The 21,639-nt window shown below is 35.8% G+C and overlaps 1 protein-coding gene and 1 long non-coding RNA gene across 2 annotated transcripts; one reads left to right on the top strand and one right to left on the bottom strand.

Annotated features, from left to right (window-relative positions):
* Window positions 1-8,521: 8,521 nt before the first annotated feature.
* LOC141673923 (uncharacterized) lies at window positions 8,522-9,463 on the bottom strand. Its single transcript, XM_074480650.1, has one exon. It carries the CDS (start codon window positions 9,461-9,463, stop codon window positions 8,522-8,524), a length of 942 nt encoding a protein of 313 aa, XP_074336751.1.
* A 1,530-nt stretch (window positions 9,464-10,993) lies between these two features.
* Window positions 10,994-12,128, top strand: LOC141671332 (uncharacterized). Its single transcript, XR_012555054.1, has 3 exons — window positions 10,994-11,168; window positions 11,254-11,311; window positions 12,079-12,128. It is a non-coding gene; the product is annotated as an uncharacterized LOC141671332 (long non-coding RNA).
* Window positions 12,129-21,639: the final 9,511 nt, after the last annotated feature.

The raw sequence follows: 21,639 nt of genomic DNA, 5'->3' as shown, positions 1-21,639 counted from the left end.
ATTTGCCTTTAGATAATAAAGTCCATCTCCAAGTGTTCCACGAACATACCTCAAGATTCTTTTTCCGGCCTCCCAATGTGTCTTCTTTGGTTGCTCCATGAATCTACTAATCAAACTAACACCATATATGATATTCGGCCGAGTGGTGGTCAAGTACATCAAACTCCCAACAAGACTTCTATATTAGTAGGATCAACAAATTTAGAATCATCATCCTTACTTAATTTCAAGTCAACTTCAACGGGAGTTCTACATGGTTTCGCCTCTTTTATTCGAAATTTCTTCATCAAATCATTTGCATACTTTTCTTGAGATATAAAAATTCCTTTTTCATCTTGCTTTACCTCAATACCAAGAAAGTAGTGAATTAAACCCAAATCGGACATCTCAAACTCTTGCATCATATTCTTCTTGAATTCTTCAATATCATCATGATTATTTCCCGTAAAAATCAAATCATCCACATATAAATTAATGATTAGAATTTTATCTTTTTTCTCTTTAATGTAAAGTGTATGCTCGAATGGACACCTCTTGAATCGCATCTTTACAAAATACTCATCTATGCGGCTATACCATGCATGTGGGGCTTGTTTTAATCCGTACAAAGCCTTCTTCAACCGATAGACTTTATTTTCTTCATTCTTCTTCACATAGCCCGGTGGTTGATCAATATACACCTCTTCTTGCAATTCGTCATTCAAAAAAGCGGATTTGACATCCAGTTGGTGAACTTGCCACATATTTTGCGCGGCCAAAGAAAGTATCAAACGAATTATTTCAAGGCGTGCCACGGGAACAAAAACTTCTTTGTAATCAACACCATACTTTTGTTTGTAACCTTTAACCACCAATCACACCTTATGTTTCTCAACTTCACCTTATGCATTCATCTTTTTCTTGTAAACCCACTTGACTCCATAGGTTTGTTTCCTTTAGGAGCTTCAACTAACTCCCATGTTTGATTTCTTTCGATTGCATCAATTTCTTGATCCATGGCATGTCTCCATTTATTTTCTTTCGCGACATCTTCAAAAAAGACCGGATCCGCATTTGCATATAAGGCAAAATCAACAAACTCATCTTCCAAAATTCTTCTTGTTTCTCCATAGAGATCTGCCACAGTTCTTGTCTTTCTAGGTAGTGATTCGGAACTTGCGGATGATGATGATGAGTTTGGCGGATAATTAGATGGTGGAGTGGAGCCTTCTTCTTCAACTGGATCAAATGCATCATCATCAAGAAATACACTTGAACTTTCTTTCTCATTCTTCCATTCCCACGAAACTTCCTCATTGGAGATCACATCACGACTAATTACAACATTTCTTGTGATAGGATTGTATAATTTGTATGCCTCGGAAGCTTCACTATAACCAACAAAGATGCATTTTTCAGATTTATCATCAAGTTTGCCTCTCTTTTCATCAAGCACATGAGAGTAACAAATACTTCCAAAATTTCGGAAGTGAGAGTCATATGGCTTCTTATGGCTCCAAGCTTCTTGTGGAGTCTTCCCTTGTACACTTTTAGTAGGTGCACGATGAAGAACATAACAAGCACATATCACCGCTTCGGCCCAAAACATCTTAGGCAAATATTTTATTTTCAACATACATCGAACAAGCTCCATAATTATTCGGTTCTTCCTCTCGGCTACCCCATTTTGTTGAGGGGTTGAACGAACCATTAGTTGATGGAGAATTCCATGATTTTTCAAAAAACTTCCAAATTCTTCGGACATATATTCACCACCACGATCGGATCGTAGTGTCTTTAAAGAAGGACCACTTTCTTTCTCCACAACTGCTTTAAAATCTTTAAAAACTTCAAATACTTAAGATTTTTCTTTGCGAAAATAAATCCACATCTTGCGGCTATAATCATCAATAAAAGTGAGGAAATAACGACTACCTCCAATAGAGTTTGTGCGCATGGGTCCACACAAATCTGAATGTACTAATTCCAATGGTTTTTTAGCTCACCATGTCTTGTCTTTTGGAAATGGATCTTGATGATGCTTTCCAAAAACACAATCTTCACACACTTAATATTTCATTTGAATATTTAGGATGCCCCTCACCATATGACCTTTACAAATCTTGGATAAAGTGCTTGTTAATCCCAAACAATACAACAAGAATTACAGAATGGGGGTCGAATGTAATTCCGACTACTTTTTCAAGATTTTAAAAAATGTTCTAACTGAATATATATAAGTGTTTGCAGAGTGCATAGTGAAAGAATTATATAAATCAAAACACAAAGTAATAAAAAAACAAGCTTTTAAAACTTTCTGGTGGATTTGAATGTATCCACCGGAGATATATATATCAGTTTGAGAACTCTGTGTAGCTTAAAATGGCTCACAGCTACTTTACAAGTAGAACAAACAAATTACAGATAAATTCTTGACAAGTACAGCTTTTTCTATGTCTCTTTGAAATGTGTTTTCTTATTTGAATAAGGTTTTATCAACAGTACCTCTTGTGAAGTGATTTTCCAAAAGAAACTTTGATAAACTGTCATACCAGGCTCTAGGTGCTTGCTTCAGTTCATAAAGTGTTTTCAAAAGATAGTAGACATATCCTGAAAAATTTGGATCTTCAAAACCAGGAGGTTGACTGACATAGACTTCCTCCTCCAAATCTCCATTCAGAAAGACATTTTTGACATCCATTTGATAGACTTTGAAATTGGCATGGGCTGCATAGGCTAAGAAAATTATGATGGCTTCAAGTCTTGTAATAGGAGCAAAGGTTTCATCAAAATATATTCCTTCTTGTTGGTAGTAGCCCTTAGCAACCAATCAAGCTTTGTTCCTGACCACTATGCCATTTTCATCCATATTATTTCTGAATACCCACTTGGTATCAATTGTATTCTTTCCTTTAGGTTTGGGTACCAGCTTCCATACCTTGTTCCTTTCAAATTGGTTTAGCTCCTCCTGCATAGCTAAGATCCAATCAGGATCCAACAAAGCTTCTTCTACCTTCTTTGTTCTTCCTTCGATAGGAAGCTACTATATAGACATTTTTCTTGAGTTGCTCTCCTTGTCTGAACTCTAGAAGATGCATCACCAATGATGAGCTCAAAAGGGTGATCCTTAGTCCGTTTTCTTTGTTGAGGTAGATTAGCTCTAGATGAAGAGGCCTCATTAATGTCTTGATGTGTGACTGAGTTTTGAATATGAGAAACTCCCTCTGAGTTTGTGAATCTTTGATTTGAGAAAGGGGAACTTTCTGTAGGTGATCTATTCTGACTTTTAGCTTCTCTTAATGACCCGACAGATGATGCACTTTGTGTTCCGACAGATGAGGCTGATTGTCTCCCGACGGATAAGGCAGATTATCTCCTGACGGATGAAGCATTTTGTAACTCGACAGATGTTGAGTTATGTGCTTCATTAGTTGTAGATTTTTCTGCATTATCCTTATTCACTGTTTCTTGATCACTTTCATCATCACTGTCATCACTAACCATCTCCACATTATCAAATTTGAGGCTTTCATGGAAATCTCCATCTTGTAGTCCTTCAATCTTTTTATCATCAAACACAACATGTACTGATTCCATAACAATGTTGGTTCTTAGATTGTAGACTCTATATGCCTTTCTCACAGCATATCCAACAAAAATTCCTTCATCTGCTTTAGCATCAAACTTCCCATATTGATCAGTTTGATTCCTCAAGATATAACATTTGCAGCCAAAGACATGAAGAAAATTTAGGGTTGGCTTCTTATTCTTGAACAATTGGTTGGGTGTCATGCACTTTGCTTGATTAACCAAAGAAATATTCTGAGTGTAGTAGGCAGTATTCACAGCTTCAGCCCAAAAATATGTTGGTAACTTTGATTCTTCAAGCATTGTCCTTGCGGCTTCAATAAGAGATCTGTTCTTTCTTTCCACTACTCCATTTTGTTGTGAAGTTCTTGCTACAGAAAACTCATGCATAATCCCATTCTCTTCACAAAATAATCTCATCACAGAATTCTTGAACTCAGTTCCATTGTCACTCCTGATTCTTCTTACTTTAAAATTAGGATAATTGTTGACTTGTCTTATGTGATTGATGTTGATTTCACTAGCTTCATCTTAAGACTTTAAGAAATATGTCCAAGAGAACTTTGAGAAATTATCCACAATTACTAGGCAAAATCTTTTCCTTGAGATGGACAACACATTGACTGGTCCAAACAAATTCATGTGTAACAATTGCAAAGGTTCTTCAATTATTGAATCAAGCTTCTTTCTGAATGATGCTTTGATCGGCTTTCCTTCTGGCATGCATCACACAATCTATACTTAGTAAACTCCACTTGAGGAATACCTCTAACCAGTTCTTTCTTGACAAGCTCATTCATGGTTTTGAAGTTTAGATGGGACAGCTTCTTGTGCCATAGCCAACTTTCATCTTGACTTGCTTTACTAAGAAGACAAGTGACAAATTATGTATTTGATGAGTTGAAGTCAGCTAGATACTTTCCCTTTTCTCACTCCAGTGAGAACCACCTTGTTACTCTTTTTGTTTATCACAACACAGGCTTCTGAATTGAAGGTTACTGAATTGCCCTTATTACAAAGCTGGCTGATACTCAATAAATTATGCTTAAACCATCCACTAGGGCAACCTCTTCAATGATAACATTGTCTTTTGATATCAAGCCATATCCCACAGTATAACCCTTGCTGTCATCTCCAAAAGTAATACTTGGGCCAGCTCTTTCCTTGAACTCAGTGAGCAAGGTAGAATCTCTAGTCATGTGCCTTGAACAACCACTATCCAGATACCAAAGATTCTTTATGTTTCCCTGCACACATCAAAATCAAATCAAGTTGATTTTGGTACCCAAGTTTCCTTGGGTCTTTCCTTGTTAGCTTTCTTCTTTGGTTTCTTAGGTTTGATCTCATTTGACTTGGGAATTTCTGATTCATCCTTAATCATCTGAGTTGGACCTTTGAAACCAGTCATTAAAACAAAATTGTCATGCACATTTTGATTAACAGGAAAAGGCATGCTATTTGCAAACATGTTATTCCTGAAAGGCATGCTAAATGGCATTTGAGGCATATTAAATGCGGCATAATAAGGATTAGGTGCAAATGGCATATTAGCAAATTGTGCATTCATATTCTGAGCAAACATAACATTCATAGGCATGGTAGGCATGGTAGTTATGTTGGGAAAAGAAGAGGGTGCAGACATAGGAGTAGGCATGGCAAGTTTGCAATTAACAGATAAATGATTAACACTACCACACTTAACACATATTTTTCTTGGAGCATATTTATCAGGTGTGTAGTTGTTCAGCTTGTTAATTCCTACTTTCCCATTTATATTATTTTTCTTTTTAGCTTTTGTTTTAACCTCAATCTTTTCTAATTTGTCATTCAATTGCTTGATGGAAAGATGACCAACATTAACTTTCTTCTCCTTCCTGACTTGACTTGGTTCTCCTGGAATAAATTTTTTAGAAACTGAGCCATATTTTTTATTTAACTTGGCTAGCTTAGCTTTGCCCACAGGTTTACTCACAGCCGACGGATGTGGCTCTTTGTCACTCGACAGATAATCCTTTTGATTATCCGACGGATGATTTTCATCATCCGTCGAGTCCACATCTGTCAACAATCCTTCAACCAAATTGGATTCCAGCTTCTCCTTACTCTTTTTCCAGGCTGCATCACAAAAGGACTCAATACCTTGAACTTTAGTGATTTGTGCATGGACATCTCTGGATGATTTCCATGCCTTAATCACTTCATGTTATCATTCCAGCTACTTCTTTAAAATCTTTTCTTTCTTCACGGACTCAGTTAATTCATCCTTAGCAATCTTACACTCAGTTCTCAATTTTTCAAATTCAATAAAATGAGATTCTAGCACATTATTCCTCTCACTTAAAAACAAATTGTTTTATTTAATTTTAGAATTTTCCTTAGTGAGGGACTTAAGTGTAACACGCAAGTGGTATAATTCTATGCACATGTCATTGATTGCATCATTACACTCAGCTTTAGATAAATGAGCTAGGTTATTGGTGATTACCTGATTACTTGAAGAACTTGTTTCTGTTTCATCAGACTTGGCCATCAGGGCTAGGTTGACATAGCTTGTTTCTTCATCTTCATCCAATCCATCAGCTGCCCTGTCATTTTCTTGTGGAATGAAAGCCCTTTCCTTTTGCTTGAGCAACTCAAAGTATTTCTGTTTATAATCAACATGCTCAAACTTCTTCTTTCTAGAATCTGACTTTCTACACTCATTGGCAAAATGCCCTGCCAAGCCACATTTGAAACATTTGAATTTGGATTTATCCACCATGTTTCTACTTGGCTTGGCTGCTCCAAAATTCTTTTTGAACTTGAGGTTGGAAAACCTTCTGGATAGGAATGCTAAATGCTCATCAATATCATCCATGTCATCTTGGCTCAACTGATCTTCATTTTCAGCTACTAGCCCTTTACCCTTGCTTTCACAGACCTTTGATGTAGACTCAACAGCTTCTACCTTCATCTCTTTCTCTTTCTCTAACTCAGCAACCAGTGCTATGGACCCTCCTTTCTTCCTTCATTTCTCCATCCTCTCATCTTGATCAATTTCAAGCTCATAAGTTTTTAGGATGCCATACAGTCTCTCCAAGGTGAAGTCCTTGTAATCCTGAGAATTTCTCAATGAAACTGTCACTGGCTTACACTCTTTTGGAAGAGATCTAAGGAACTTGAGGTTAGAGTCTTTTGTTTGATAGACCCTTCCATGCAACTTCAGAGCATTTAATAGCTTTTAAAATCTACTAAAAATATCAGTGAGAGACTCACTTTCTTCACAGTGGAAATGCTCATATTGCTGAATCAGTAGCTGCGTCTTGTTTTCCCTTACTTGCTCAGTACCATCACAAATAATCTGGATTGTGTCCCAAACCTCTTTGGTTGTTTTACAGTTAATGATGTTATCAAACATATCACCTTCAACTCCATTGAACAAAATATTCAAGGCCTTCTTATCTATCCTGACTTGCTCAATATCGACATCTGACCATTCATGCCTAGGTTTGGGAACAGATGGTTCATTGCCAGTTGCAGCTCTCATTGGTACATGAGGACCTCTCTCTATGCAATCCACAGAGGCCTCATCTTGGGAAAGAAGATGCAGGTGCATTTTTACTTTCCAGTGGTGATAATTATCTCTTTCCAGAAATGGAATTTTGACTCCAATATCCTTCTTGTTCATCTTGTTGTTCGTTGTGATCTTTACACTCTTTGTACTTCAAGAGCTTGCTCTGATACCAATTGTTAATCCCAAACAATACAACAAGAATTACAGAAGGGGGGTTGAATGTAATTTTGGCTACTTTTTCAAGATTTTAAAAACTGTTCTAACTGAATATATATAAGTGTTTGATTTGCAAAGTGCGGAGTGAAAGAATTATATAAATCAAAACACAAAGTAATTAAAACACAAGTTTTTAAAACTTTCTGGTGGATTTAAATGTATCCACCAGATATATATATATATATATATATATATATATCAGTTTGAGAACTTTGTGTAGCTTAAAATGGCTCACAACTGCTTTACAAGTAGAACAAACAAACTACAGAGAAATTCTTGACAAGTACAATTTTTTCTATCTCTCTTTAAAATGTGTTTGCTTAGTTGAATATTCTACTAGCTACACTTGGTTTATATATCACCAAGTTTACATGACAATAAAACAAGATAATAAAACAAAACATATCTAGTCTAACTCCATGCTGCTTCACTACTCTATTCCAGCATCTTTGAATATCTTCACAATTGCATGGAAATAGTAATGCTTCTTTGTTCTCAAATTCCTGCTTAACAGGCTGCCACATTCCTTTTGCAAACACCCAATGCATATGACTATATTGTCACTGTCAACAGATATTTGAATTTGATCATCTGTCGGGTACATGTTTGTCATCCGTCGGGAACATGTTTGTCATCCGTTAGGTATTCTTTGTTGATCATCTATCGGGTAGCTTTGTCGTTCATCTGTCGGGTAGTTATTTATCACTTGACCCCATTTCACTTATACAGAATTACAAGACATCTCATATTTATAATTAATCAACTTATTCTACATATCCATTAGTAGTTAACATGACTCATATACTCCTACAGAATTTACACAAAGTTGTTTGCAGAACTGAGCTACAATACTTATTTGTTACATAAGCTACTCACCCGGTGGATGTCAAATTGTCATCCGTCGGGACATAATAAATCATCCGTCGGGACTATATTTGATTATCCATCGAGTGCTAGATATTCACTAAGTTAAATCTACTAAGGTGTTTTGATTAATTTATCATCAAGTTCACAACATATTCCTCACAGTGCTAAAACTCAAGTGATTATATCGAAGATGCCAAAACCAAGACTTGTCATTCACAATATTAGAAAAGCATGGAAGATACTCATTTTTGATTTTCAATGAAAACATTTTAGTTAATGCCATCTTGACTCTTACAACAAGAAGACCATTTTTGTCTCTTATCTCACAAAATCATCTTTAAAATTCACATTATGTCCCTTTCTTAAAAGTTTCCCAACATTTAAAAGATTATGCTTAAGATCGAGAACATAATAAACACCGAAGATATAGTTTGTACCTTGATTTATTTGGATTGGAACATCTCCACACCCTTTGACGACAAGCCTATTGTTGTTACCCGTCTTGACTTCTCGTTGGACGCTTTCATCAAAATTCACATAACAATTTTTATTTCCGGTCATGTGGTTGCTATAACAACTATCGATATACCAAACATCATCAAGTGACTCTTCTTGAACATATCTAACAAGAAGCATACTTTCATCTTTCTCCTGAACATCCTCATGTAGAAAATTGGAATCTTTTTCATCATTAATTCTTTTATAACAATCTTTTTTTATATTCCCAATTTTACGGCAATAATGGCATTGAAAATTAAAAGAATTAAAAGAATTACCTCTTCCTCTTCCATTGAAACCTCCACGAGCTCTTCCCCTTCCTCTTTGATATGAGTTAAAATTTTCACTTTGCACATTTTCTCTTCCTTGTCCTCGACCACGAAATGATCTTCTTTCACCTCTTCCTCTAAAACCACCTCTAAAACCACCACGACTAGTGTCTTGAACTTGAAAAACTTGCTCGGAAGGAGAGGAGTCAAATTGCTTGATGCGGAGTTCATGAGATTGTTTTGAGCCGAACAATTCTTCAAGAAAGAAAGTATTCAAATCTTTTGATTCTTCTATGGCCACAACAACATGCTCATATTTTCTAGTCATACTACGAAGAATTTTTTCCAAGACTCTTTTATCCGAAATATCTTCTCCATTAACATGAAGTTGATTAACAATTAAAATTGTCCGATTATAAAATCCCTCCACCATTCCACTTTCTTTCATCTGTAGTAAATCAAACCAAACTCTTAGAGCTTGAAGTCTCATCATTTTTACTTTTTCTTCACCTTTGTAGGCCTTATTAAGGATGTCCCATGCCTCCTTTGATGTTGGTACCGTTGAAATTCTCTCAAAATTTACTTCATCCACATTAATGTTGCCAGGTCAATATAAAATCAATCATATTTAGTCAAAAATAGGTTGGTCGTTAAGTTAAAATTGACCATATTTGGTCAGAATTATATAGGTTGGAATTGTTAAAACTTTATTTGGTAAATTATATTTGGTCGACAAAAATACGAAAGCTGCAAGATAAAAAAGAGTTAAATACTTCATTAACTCTAGTTGGTAAATTCGAAGCATATATCCCCTTTCCATATTTTAATAACTCATTAACCTGAAAAAACCCACTTAATTTGGATACTGAATATATATTTATAAATATTTTTGCACTAGCATTTATGTGGCAGTAGAATATAACCAAACAAGGGTTCTCAAATGTCAGTGGCACAAAATGGGAGGAATTTAATTTTATATCTGCGAAAAATGTTAATTATAACACATGAGTTCGTAAATTTTAAAAAATAATGCTATGCCTATCACAAATTTAGAGATTATTAAATTTAGTAGTTTTAACCTAAATAATATAAAAGAATTATATACTTAAATTTAATGCTATATCCTCAATAATAAATAAATTAACGTGACAAATAATTTATGTTTAACAATATATTTATAACTATAAACAATAAAATATTTGATTTGATCTAAATTAATTTGAATATAGATGGGATATAATTTTCCTCCTGAACCCGCGCCTGGGTCACCTAGTCCAGGTCCGGTACAACCCCGTTCCGGCCCGACCCAGGACCAAAGCAACCTCGCGGCACATATCCTAGAAATCTCAAATAGGGCATAATACGTGAAGCACAAGCTGTAATAACCCCTATTTTTAGAATCTTTGAAACACTGATGAATAGTGATTTTGCTGATTATGCTGATTAAGAAAACTTTTCATGCCACACTATGTAGGAGTTCTTTTATTGATATTCTGAGATCTTATTAGTATTCCATATGGTATATAAGTGTATGTAAAGATCGTCAGAATCCAAATTCGAACACTTTGATTTTTTCCGAAAATCCACCAGATACCGAAAGAATTGAGTATAAGGTAACATGATTAAAATGATTTAAATTCAAGGATTATAAGAGAGGACCATAAAAGGAATATGAAATATTGAGAAAGGTTTAGGGGAACCCAACTAATGAGATCCCGGATATGATCCCTCAAACGATCAACGAGAATGAACAATAAACGAGTCGTAAAATAATTAAACGACTAAGTAATGCAAGAGGCAAGGAGGAGGGTCAATTAGTGCAAGATTAATGCACTTAGTTAACATCTTAATATAAGGATTAAGCTTAAAAAGATGCTTCCACCATAAGGATGAGACAAGTGGCAAGGATTATGTAAGCTTGATGACATCACCATGCTTATGTCACTTTCCACTAATTTAAACAAAACAACTAGTCAAGTAAATATCCTAAAATCATTTCATTTCCACCACAAGTTCAAGTTAACACAAGCTCTCATCTTCCTCCCCCATTTCCATTGCTCTCGGCCAAAACAGAACCAGCACATTAAAACTGTTGTATCTCCTTCATTTCTCACTCAAATGTTGTGTTATATAGCTCGTTGGAAAGGTATTGAGATGGCCTAGAACTCTTGTTCACAAGTCTCATCCAAATAAGCATGGTAAGACCCTCATTTTTACAGTTCTTTCAATCGGACTTTTAGAAACTTCAAAGTCTAACTTTGTGTTCTTGATTTCTTTGAAAAGATTAAGCTTGTAGGAGGCTCCCTAAGGATTCCTAGCAACTTAACACCTCCCAAGGAAGGTATAAACTTCAAACCCTGTCCTTTACTTTGATTATTAGTGATTTTAATGGTTGGTTTTCTAAATGAGAAGCATGACCTTTGATTATTAGTAGTTTGATTTGGATTTGGAGTGATTTGGTGAATGAATCTTGTTATAGTTAATAAAACTTGATTGTGGTTGGTTGAGATGAAGAATCTGAAGAATAAGGACTGGTATAGTATTATTTAGTTGAGGTTTTGATGTGTTAATGATTGTGGGTTGTTTGGTGAGCTTTTGGTGTAGTGAGAAACTTGGAAAACTCGTAAATATAGCCGTCATAATGCCCATTTTTATTCAACTGCTTGTTCTTAGTGTTCAGGACATAAAACTCAATAAACAATCTGTAACATTGCCATGTTTAGCTAGAGCGTGTCGTAAGCTTCGTTTTGATATGTGGATCACTTGGTTCCGATGTACGGTTTAGGAGAAACGACCGTTTTAAGTAACGTCATTTCGCGAACGAACCATTACCCCTCGCCTTAATTTGAAACCTTGGTTAAGGCCCTTAAATGACTAATTGGAGTATGAAACAATTATGTAAAGTGGATTAGGCAGTACTCGCGAAAGAATCGCCTTAAAATTCTTAATGGTTAATTTATTAAAAATGGTGGAGCCAAGGGTACTCGAACGACTTATGTGATTCGTTAAGCGTAGAAGTGACCATAAGCGAACGTTAAGGTTCAATTGGTTAAAGTCTAGTTTCTTAAGCGACCGGGGTTTAATTCCGACTTATGTTGTTGTTCATAGGTTATCGGACCCACTCTAAGCTTAAGTCTATCCGGTAACACTCAGGCAAGTTTTCTACCCGTTATACTGTTGTTGTGATGTATATATGTATATGCATTATCTTATGATAAGTGCATGAATGTTATTAGCAAATCTTGCGATATATTGGAGCCTGCTGATATGGTATATATGCATATCTGTTTCGTAATCTTGATATCTAATGGTTGATTCAATTGCTTATAAGTTGCATAATAACTATGCTAGAGATAAGCAGTAGTTGCGTATACCCTTAGTATAGGGGACCCAAAGGTGAACATATTTCTAAACCGGGAGTCGATGTTCCCGAGTATAATATATATATATATATTTATATATATATAGATATAGTTTTCAAAACTATTAATCGAATAAGGTTTATTCGATAACTTTATTTTATTTAATGAATATTATTTTGAATATTCATTCGAGGACTTATGACTCCGTTTAGTTTATTTAATGAATATTATTTTGAATATTCATTCGAGGACTTAAGACTCCATTTATTTTATTTAATGAATATTATTTTGAATATTCATTTGAGCACTTATGACTCCGGTTATTTATTAAATAATATTCTTTATTTTATTAAAGAATAATGTTTCGATAATCAAACTTATTTTTGATTATTCAAATAAAGATCATACTTTCGTATAAGTATATCTTTGGTTATTAATATTCATTTCAAGTATGAGTTTTAAAACTTTTACTTCAATTATTTTTATAAGGATTATCCTTATGGGAATATTATTTAAATAATAATATTCAGATATTTTCTAATATACCGGGACTGATTTATTTCATTAAATCAGCATTACTCCAAACATTCTTAAAAATGTTTTTGAGTCTTCAAAATGATTTTAAAAGTTAGAGCGGATCCCAAAAACTCGTTTCCAGATTTAAGATCTTCCTTTCGAAGGAGACTTGAATATTCGCTCAAAAATCTTAGGGATCCGGCTCTGTGGTGTATTTTATATTCGCAACGAGGTTGCTGTTTTGAGAAAACAATTTGATTACTTGCCCAATGTTTGGGAAGTAAGTCCATCTAATTGAGTTGGCATAAGCGACAGGCCGGGGTACGGTCTATGAAGGTGTAAGAGGCTGGGTGACAGTCCATCCATGCGTGAGTGGCCGGGTAACGGTCTAGCGCGAGGTCCTAATGCGGCCAGGGTGATGACCGGCGAGGAATTCATCCATCTACAGTAGAAAAGGTTACTTATTGGTATCTTTGCCTGATCAGCAAGATATCAGGTTTATGCCAAAATTCTTTTCTTTCCAAATTCATTGGATATTGCAACTCTGTTAATACTTTACATGACAGAGGTTTTCAGGAAATGTATGAGAGATATATATGGATATATATCGTGACTTAATGAAGTATCTCGTAACTTCATTTCTTTTGAATGAAATTATAAAGATTGAATCTATTCAAATCTTGTCTTGTAGTCTCATCTATGTGATGAAATTTTGAAATTAATTATAACTTGAACGGTGGTAGTTCAAGTAGTATTCGGAAAAGATATAAGTATATTGGAGTATCTTTTAACTTCATCTTTTAAACTTATATCTAGTAAATGATTATCTTATACATGTCAAAGATTTTCAGAAAAATGTTGAGACAAGGTTAGATATATGAGATCACCTTGTAACGATATTTTTATACAGTTATAAAGTGGAACTCTGTGTTTATTATGCATGGAAGAGGACTTCCAAGATTTTGAAAAGTATATGTACATATATACTGAATATTTTGCGACTTGGTCGCGTTAAGAGATCAAACTTGGTTCATTTCTTCTTGACCAAGACTTTCATGAGTACTATGAGAATGCTCATATATTGTTAATTATTATACATATTATTTCGGTGGGCTTATTGCTCACCCTTGCTTTCTTCTTTCATCACACAACAACAGATAGACAAGATGAACAGGATCAAGCTCCCAATTCGTGAGCGGATAGGAAACGTTCCGCAGTTTCCTGTAGGCGTTGATGTCATTGTAGCTGAGGTAGGATCTACCAATAGGCTAGGCTTTCAACTTTTGATGTACCAGACTTATGTATATTTATGAATTGTAATAATGCCAAGGAATATGTAAATTATTCAGAAACCCTTTTTAAGGTGAAATGGGTTATAATTGTGGAATAAAATGACTTGTGTTATTTTTGGTATTCATCTCTGAGACTATAACTTGTGGTGTGTATGTACATTGTGGGGTCACAGTACGCAGTAGTTGGTTGATTATTAAGATTAAGTATTATTAAGGGAAATGGAACTCGTGACAACCCGGATCCCCGACCCCGGATTTGGGGGTGTTACACAAGCCACACGTGAGGATCTCACGTGACAATGAAAATTGTGGATGGATAAGGATAAACACGCTCTTGTATCATGCTGAGTTGAACACGTGTAATGCATCCACAAGTCCAAAATTTCCTTCCGCTCCCAGGAATGAGGGATCGTGATTGAAAGATATCAACCCTAAACCCCACCATTAGGCTATAAATAGTACAGGGGAGAGAGATTTAGACCGGACATACTATTTTTTACAATCAAACACACACACCACAACCTCCTGAAATTTCTATCTTCATCATCCAAAAGCGAGTTTTAACTCTAACACCAGATGTGCCGCGAGACTCAAATCCCCTTGGTGTTATTCTGCAGACACCCAACGGAAGTTACATCGCAAAAAGAGACCAAGCACGTCATCGGAAGGACCAAATCGTGAATTGGAGTTATCTTTTATAGTAGAAATATATATAATCGTATATCTATTCACAACTGTGATAATAAATTATCATTATTTATGTTACACCTCAGTCTGTTTATAAGAAAAAGTACTACTACTAACCACACATCAAATCATGATCTTTTGGGGGTCTGTGATGGGCTAATCGTTATCTAAGTTGGCTGCATTTGGGATGGTAGGCTTCGACTTATTTCAGACTCGAAATCGGGACTTGACCCAATTTTCAAAAAAGGCTCGGGATTTGACCCGGGTCGTCAAATATGGTATCAGAGCCGACTCTCAAAAACTTGATGCGACAAGTTGCCGGAGGTGGGGAAATAAAAGCTGGTGGTATTATCCCGCAATGGAAAGAGATCCGGAGGCGGGGACACGAAGTTAGCCGGTATTATCCCATGATGGCTAAAGATGTACGATCTTAGTCATATGGGCTGTGTGTTCGGCCAGACAAGGATGTTAGGAGTTGAAGTGGGGAGTTTATAATATCCCAGTCCCACATTGAGGAGATTTGAGACTTTGTTCAGTTTATAAGAAAAAGTATTACTACTAAGTGCGCTAACAAATTATGATCTTTTGGGGGCCTCTGGTGGGCTAGTCGTTATCCAAGTTGGTTGCATTTGGGACAGTAGACTTCGACTTATTTCGGACACTGAATCAGGATTTGACCCGAATTTTGGAAAAGGCTCAGGATTTGACCTGGGTTGTCATAATTTTGGCACATATTTTGAGAGAAAACAACCAACCTTGATTCAAAATTAAGGAGGAAAGTGGAAAAATCGCTCCAACTTCCAAAGAACTTCAAGGTTTTTTACCCCGATCTCGAACCCCTAGAATCCCATCACAACCCGGGATAGGGGCAAATACAAACAATTTTCTCTCTATAAGGCAATCGGGATCAATGCTTCTAGTCCCGATCCATTCTTTAATTTATAACCCGGAATGGGCACAAAGAAACAAAATTTTCTCTAAAAGGCAATTAGAATTCATGCTTCTAAATCGGGTTCATCATTTCACTTTAAGTCTGGACTTGTGAGCAAGAAAGTAACAAAATTTTTCTTAAAGGTAGCCATGAATCAACACCCTAGTCCCGAACTCCTGATTACCATCACAAAATTTCAGGGTTTTTACCCCGATCCTGAACTCCTGGAATCCATCACAACCCGGGCTAGGGGAAATACAAATAATTTTCTCTCTACAAGGCAATGAGGATCCATACTTCTAATCCCGATCCATTCTTTCACTCTTCACCCGGACTGGGCACAAAGAAACAAAATTTTCTCTATAAGGTAATCAGAATTCATGCTTTTAATCCGAGTTCATCATTTCACTTTAAGACCGGATTGGTGAGCAAGAAAGCAGCAAAATTTTTCTTAAAGGTAACCATGAATCAACAACCTAGTCAGGCTTGGACCTCTTAATCTCAACCCGGTTTGGGGGAAAAAATAACAAAAATTTTCTTCTTCAAGGTAACCATGAATCAACACTCTAATCCGGCTTGGACCTCTGAATCGTAACCCAAACTAGGGCAAAGAAAACATCAAAAATTTTCTTTAAGAAAACAATGAATCAACATCCTGATCCGGCTTGGAACTTTTAACCCCCAATCTGGACTGGGGGCAAAAAAGTGGCAAAATTTTTCTAGAAGTCAACAATGATTCACTACTCCCTCATGCAGAAATTCTGTATGAGGGAGTGGGGGGAAATGATAGGATATAAAATTCCTTTTGGACCCAGGCCTGGGTCACCTAGTCCAGGTCTGGCCCATCCAGGACTAAAGTAACCCCGCGACCTATATCCCAGAAAGCCCAAATAGGGCATAATACGTGAAACACAAGCCACACCTGAAGATATCACATGACAATGACAGTTGTGGATGGATAAGGATTAGAACGATTTTGCACCATCCTGATCTGGACATGTGTAATGCATCCACAGGTTCCACGTGCCCCTCCGCTTCTAGGAATTAGTGGCCCTAATTGAAAAGTACCAAAACTTAAACCCTACCCTTGGGCTATAAATTATCCAAGGGAAAGAGGTTTAGAGGGGACACTCTCTCTTTTACACTAAAATATACACACCATAACCTCCTGACGTCTTTATCTTCAACATTCAAAAGCGAGTTCTTACTCTCATATCGGACGTGTTACGGGGCTTAAACCCAAATCTGGTGTTATTTTACAGACACCCATCGGTAGTTCCACCGTAAGAAGGGTCCAGGTACGGCGTCGGAAGGACCAGATCGTGGATCGGAGTTATCTTTTATAGTATAAATATATATAATAGTACATCTATTCACAGTTGTGATAATGAATTTTCATTTTTTCAGCACATCTTTTGAGGGAAAACAACCAACCTCGACTAGAAATAAATGAGGGAAAAATGGAAAAATTGTTCCTACTTCCACAGAACTTCAGGGTACTTACCTGGGTCTCGGACTCCTGGAATCCCAACACAGCCCGGGACAAGGGTAAATGCAAAAAAATTTCTCTCCACAAGGAAATCAGGATACATCTTCAAGTACGGATCCATTCTTTCATTTTCAACCCGCACTGGGCACAAAGAAGCAAAATTTTCCCTACAAGGCAATCAAAATTCATGTTTCTAATCAGGGTTCATCATTCACTCTAAACCCAGACTAGGAAGCAGGAAAGAAGAAACAATTTTCTTTAAGGTGACCATGAATTAACACCCTAGTACGGCTGGAACCTCTTAATCTCAACCCGGACTGGGGGCAAAAAAGAAGCAATTTTTTCTTTTTCAATGTAACCATGAATCAACACCTTAGTCTGGCTTGGACCTCTTAATCTTAACCCGTACTTGGGGTAAAAAAATAGCAAAATTTTATTCAAGGAAATAATGAATCAACATCCTACTCTGGCTTGGACCTTTTAACCCCAACCCGGACTAGGGGCAAAAAAGTAGCAAAATTTTTCTACAAGTCAACAATGAACCACTACTCCCTTATCTAGAAAATCTGCATAGGGAAATGGGAGCAAATGATAGGATATAAAATCCCTCTTGGACCCGGATCTAGGTCACCTAGTTCAGGACTAGCCCGACCCAGGACTAAAGTAACCTCGCTGCCCAATCCTAGAAAGCCCAAATAGGGCATAGTATGTGAAGCACAACTAACACATGAGGATCTCATGTGACAATGAAAATTGTGGATGGATAAGGATCAGCACGCTCATGTACCATCCTGACATGAAAATGTGTAATGCATCCACAGGTCCTAAGTGTCCCTCCGCTCCCAGGAATGAGCGCCCTGATTGAAAGGTACCAACTCCTAAACTCTATCCTTAGGCCATAAATAGTCCAAGGGAAAGAGATTTAGAGGGGACACACTCTCTTTTACACTCATGTATACACACCACAGCCTCCTACATTTCTATCTTTATCATCCAAAAGTGAGTTCTTACTCTCACACCGGAGGCGCCATAGGGCATAAACCCCCCTCCGGTGTTGTTTTGAAGACACACAATGGCAGCTAAACCTTAAGAAGGGTCCAGGCACGGCGTAAGAAGAACCAAATCTGTAAGATCCGAGCATTTTATTACTATCATATGATATATTGAATAAAATGATATGTATTTATCTCAGTTTGAGATGGTTTTTTATCTTAAATGTTATGTGTTGTATGTTAAATGTGGTCATGTGAAGGTAATAATATTTTTTGGATATTTTGTTAAAAGTTTAAACGTTATTATCTAAAATTTTACGCTACGTAAACTGATTTTGATGGTCTGTATTATGTATGATGTATTTGGAATTACTTTGAGTGATTTGTCACTCGTTATATTTGTTTTCGGGGTTTAGTGTTAATTTAAAAAATATTTTGTTTTACAAAAAGTTACCGGATCGAGCACCCACCAAGACGTCGAAGCTCACAAAATTCGCATTTTGATTTTTATAAAATCAAAGATTCTTCAAATAATCAATGTTTTCGCGTATTTAGAATATTCATATTTTTTGGAAAATTTCAGCACAAGATTTTATATGTATTCGAAAATAATATTTCAAAATTTATTCCCCATTAATTATTATTTGGGATAGATAAATGAAATTAGAGGTCAAGAGAATTTTACGGGGAAAATATTTTTATGTTATATATATATATATATATATATTCTCACGTAACCCCCCCTTTCACGCCACCTTCATCATCTATCCCCATCCTCTCCCGTCTCTCTCTTCCATACATATCTATATATCTAAACACTTCAAAAATTAATATCGTACAAATCTTTCATCCAAATTTCAGTATCTATATATAGAAATGATCATCTCTTCAATATCTACGCATAGACATATATATTGCAAGATTTCGAGAAGAAAAATTTATATGGAGATCTTCTGTTTTAATTTATTTTCGTGTTATGCAAAGAAAGTTTGATGATGCAGATTAATCTACAAGTCAATTCAACACGTGTGTATCCATGTATATTGATTTTGGATTTTTCTGGAAATATTTTTCGGACATCAGAAATTTCTTCGGGTGACCAAAAGTTATGTTGAGATAAGAATTTCGAGATTCTGATTGTGTACTTAGTATATTATAGCATGCTAGTTTATATATATTAATTTCAGAATTTTTAGAAGTCCTTGGAAGAATCATTGTTGGTCGGGTTTTGGGCTTCTATGGCCTTATTCTTTGCTCCGGCGAGTTTATATATGCAGATGTAAATTACGGCGTGTTTAAAGTCTATTTATTTTATAAATGTATAGTTGAATTGTGGTGTTTGGGATTGATTTTGATGAGCTGTGATTTCGGGCAAAATTCCGTTTTACAAAACCGTTATTTCAAAAAAAATCTTATGATAAAGTATTTATTTTAGGTTGAAATTATTATTTGATTAAAATGTTATTTAGTAAATTATTTGGATTAATTGACTTGTTTGATTGATTATTAAATTTGAAATATGAGATACCGAGAGATTGAAACTAAAGATTGTTCATATGGGATACCTGAGACGAGTAGACTTAGAGATGAGATGAACATGGAATGGTGACTGGCGAGTTAAGGTCAGATAGTCTGTCGATCGAGATATAGATAGACCAGAGTTGATTTATATGGCAGATGGTTGAAGATCAGATAAGTGATCAATAGAGGCAAATATTTCTTTCCTATTCTAATTTCGGAATAGTTAAATGCTTTACCTATCGCTTTAATAAATTTTGATGACGTCAATTGTTAATCTCTAAATGCCCTCTAATAATACACGCAAGTATACGCGTTCGCAAGTAATATAGAATTATTTCTAATTCGTTCCCACAGAGACTGACTTTGGTTAACTAATTAATTTATGCACTTATGCACCAATGATATGGCTATTATCCAATGCTAAGACGAATAACAAATTGTGTTTTTGATTATAACTTAGAATTAAACTAACAATTATAACTAAGAGAATAAGAACGGTTGAATTAATATATATATATGACAAACATGAGATTCTAACTTCATTAAATACTTCATTCAATAGCTTAATTGTTCTTAACCTTACCATATAATGGTGATGACACTAATCAGATAACACAAAACTGATAAACGCCACCTTTTGTTGCACGAATATCATACTACCAAATAGCCATAAAATAGATAGAAGTTGAATACACACCAATTATATTGAGACCCTATATGTCTATAGAATTTGACAACATAAAGGTTTAAAGCACAAGTTATCTATCGTGATTACATAGGGCAAGTAAGATGGTTAAAATTATCTATGAATCATGCATAACAATAACACATGAACCTATGCTAGCATGGCAAGTTCTAAATCCTTAAATTCACTCTCGCTTCATTAAAGATTAACACGCTATATTATAAGTTCACGACGCTCATAAGACGAATAAGCATAACCAATACTAGGTTATCATACAATCACCACACACTAAGGTATCGAAACACATTAACTAAAGAAATCCATAAATAAATCCGCTAGAACCCTACGATAACGATTAACCCATAATCAGACCATCATCAACGTGGGTTCCGATGAAAGCACAGTATAATAAACGTAGTCTTTATACTGAATAAATAATAAAACTAAGTATGAAATAAGAGTAAGGTTCATGAATAAAAAAACTAGCATCCAAGTTACAACTTAGAACAAAGATTCACAAGTAAAAACAAGATCTTCTTCGTCTTCGTTGAATCGTGCTAACACGGTCTTCTTGCGGCTCTCCTTGTGCTCTGGTATATCCGTCTCTCTAGAAAATATCCTTTATTTAAGTATATATAGCAGCCCATGCAAGATAGAAGTCCTCCAATTGTAAATCAACTAGAATCGGGATTCTGGGATCCCGACCCGGCGTGGCTGCACGCTTCATCAGCGCGGGCGCGCTGGCTTTCTGACAAATGAGCGCGGCCACGCGCTAGACCAACGCGGGCGCGCCGTGCTTCTAGAAAAACTTCTGAATTTCTTTAATTCCTGCTGCAATCGAGTTGGCTTCTGGAGCTTTATTCTTTGGACATCATCCTAACACAATATTAGCACCAAAATAATGCTAATTCACCTTATTCTTAGAATAATGCCTGAAATGCAAAACACTAGAAAGCACATTAAAACACCAACAACTTGAGTACATTCACACCAATTCAAAGCTTTACGGAGCATCATAAAGTGTCATAAATGCCACTTAACATACCCCCAAACTTGAATCGATGCTTGTCCTCAAGCATAAACAGACTCAAAGAACAAGGAATAAAATGCATGAATGCAACTAAATGAATGCAACGATCCCCAATAGAATAACTAAACCAATCAACAAGCAACATCTCAACAAATGTAGTTATT

Source organism: Apium graveolens, chromosome 7 (assembly GCF_009905375.1).
Source record: "Apium graveolens cultivar Ventura chromosome 7, ASM990537v1, whole genome shotgun sequence".
Classification (NCBI taxonomy): Eukaryota; Viridiplantae; Streptophyta; class Magnoliopsida; order Apiales; family Apiaceae; genus Apium; species Apium graveolens.
Note: the sequence above shows the minus strand (reverse complement) of the source record. Positions and strands in the feature narration are given on the sequence as shown.

What these genes read in the sequence shown, in the direction of transcription:
- LOC141673923 (XM_074480650.1), bottom strand. Translation starts at nt 9,463, where the DNA reads ATGATGAGACTTCAAGCTCTAAGAGTTTGGTTTGATTTACTACAGATG.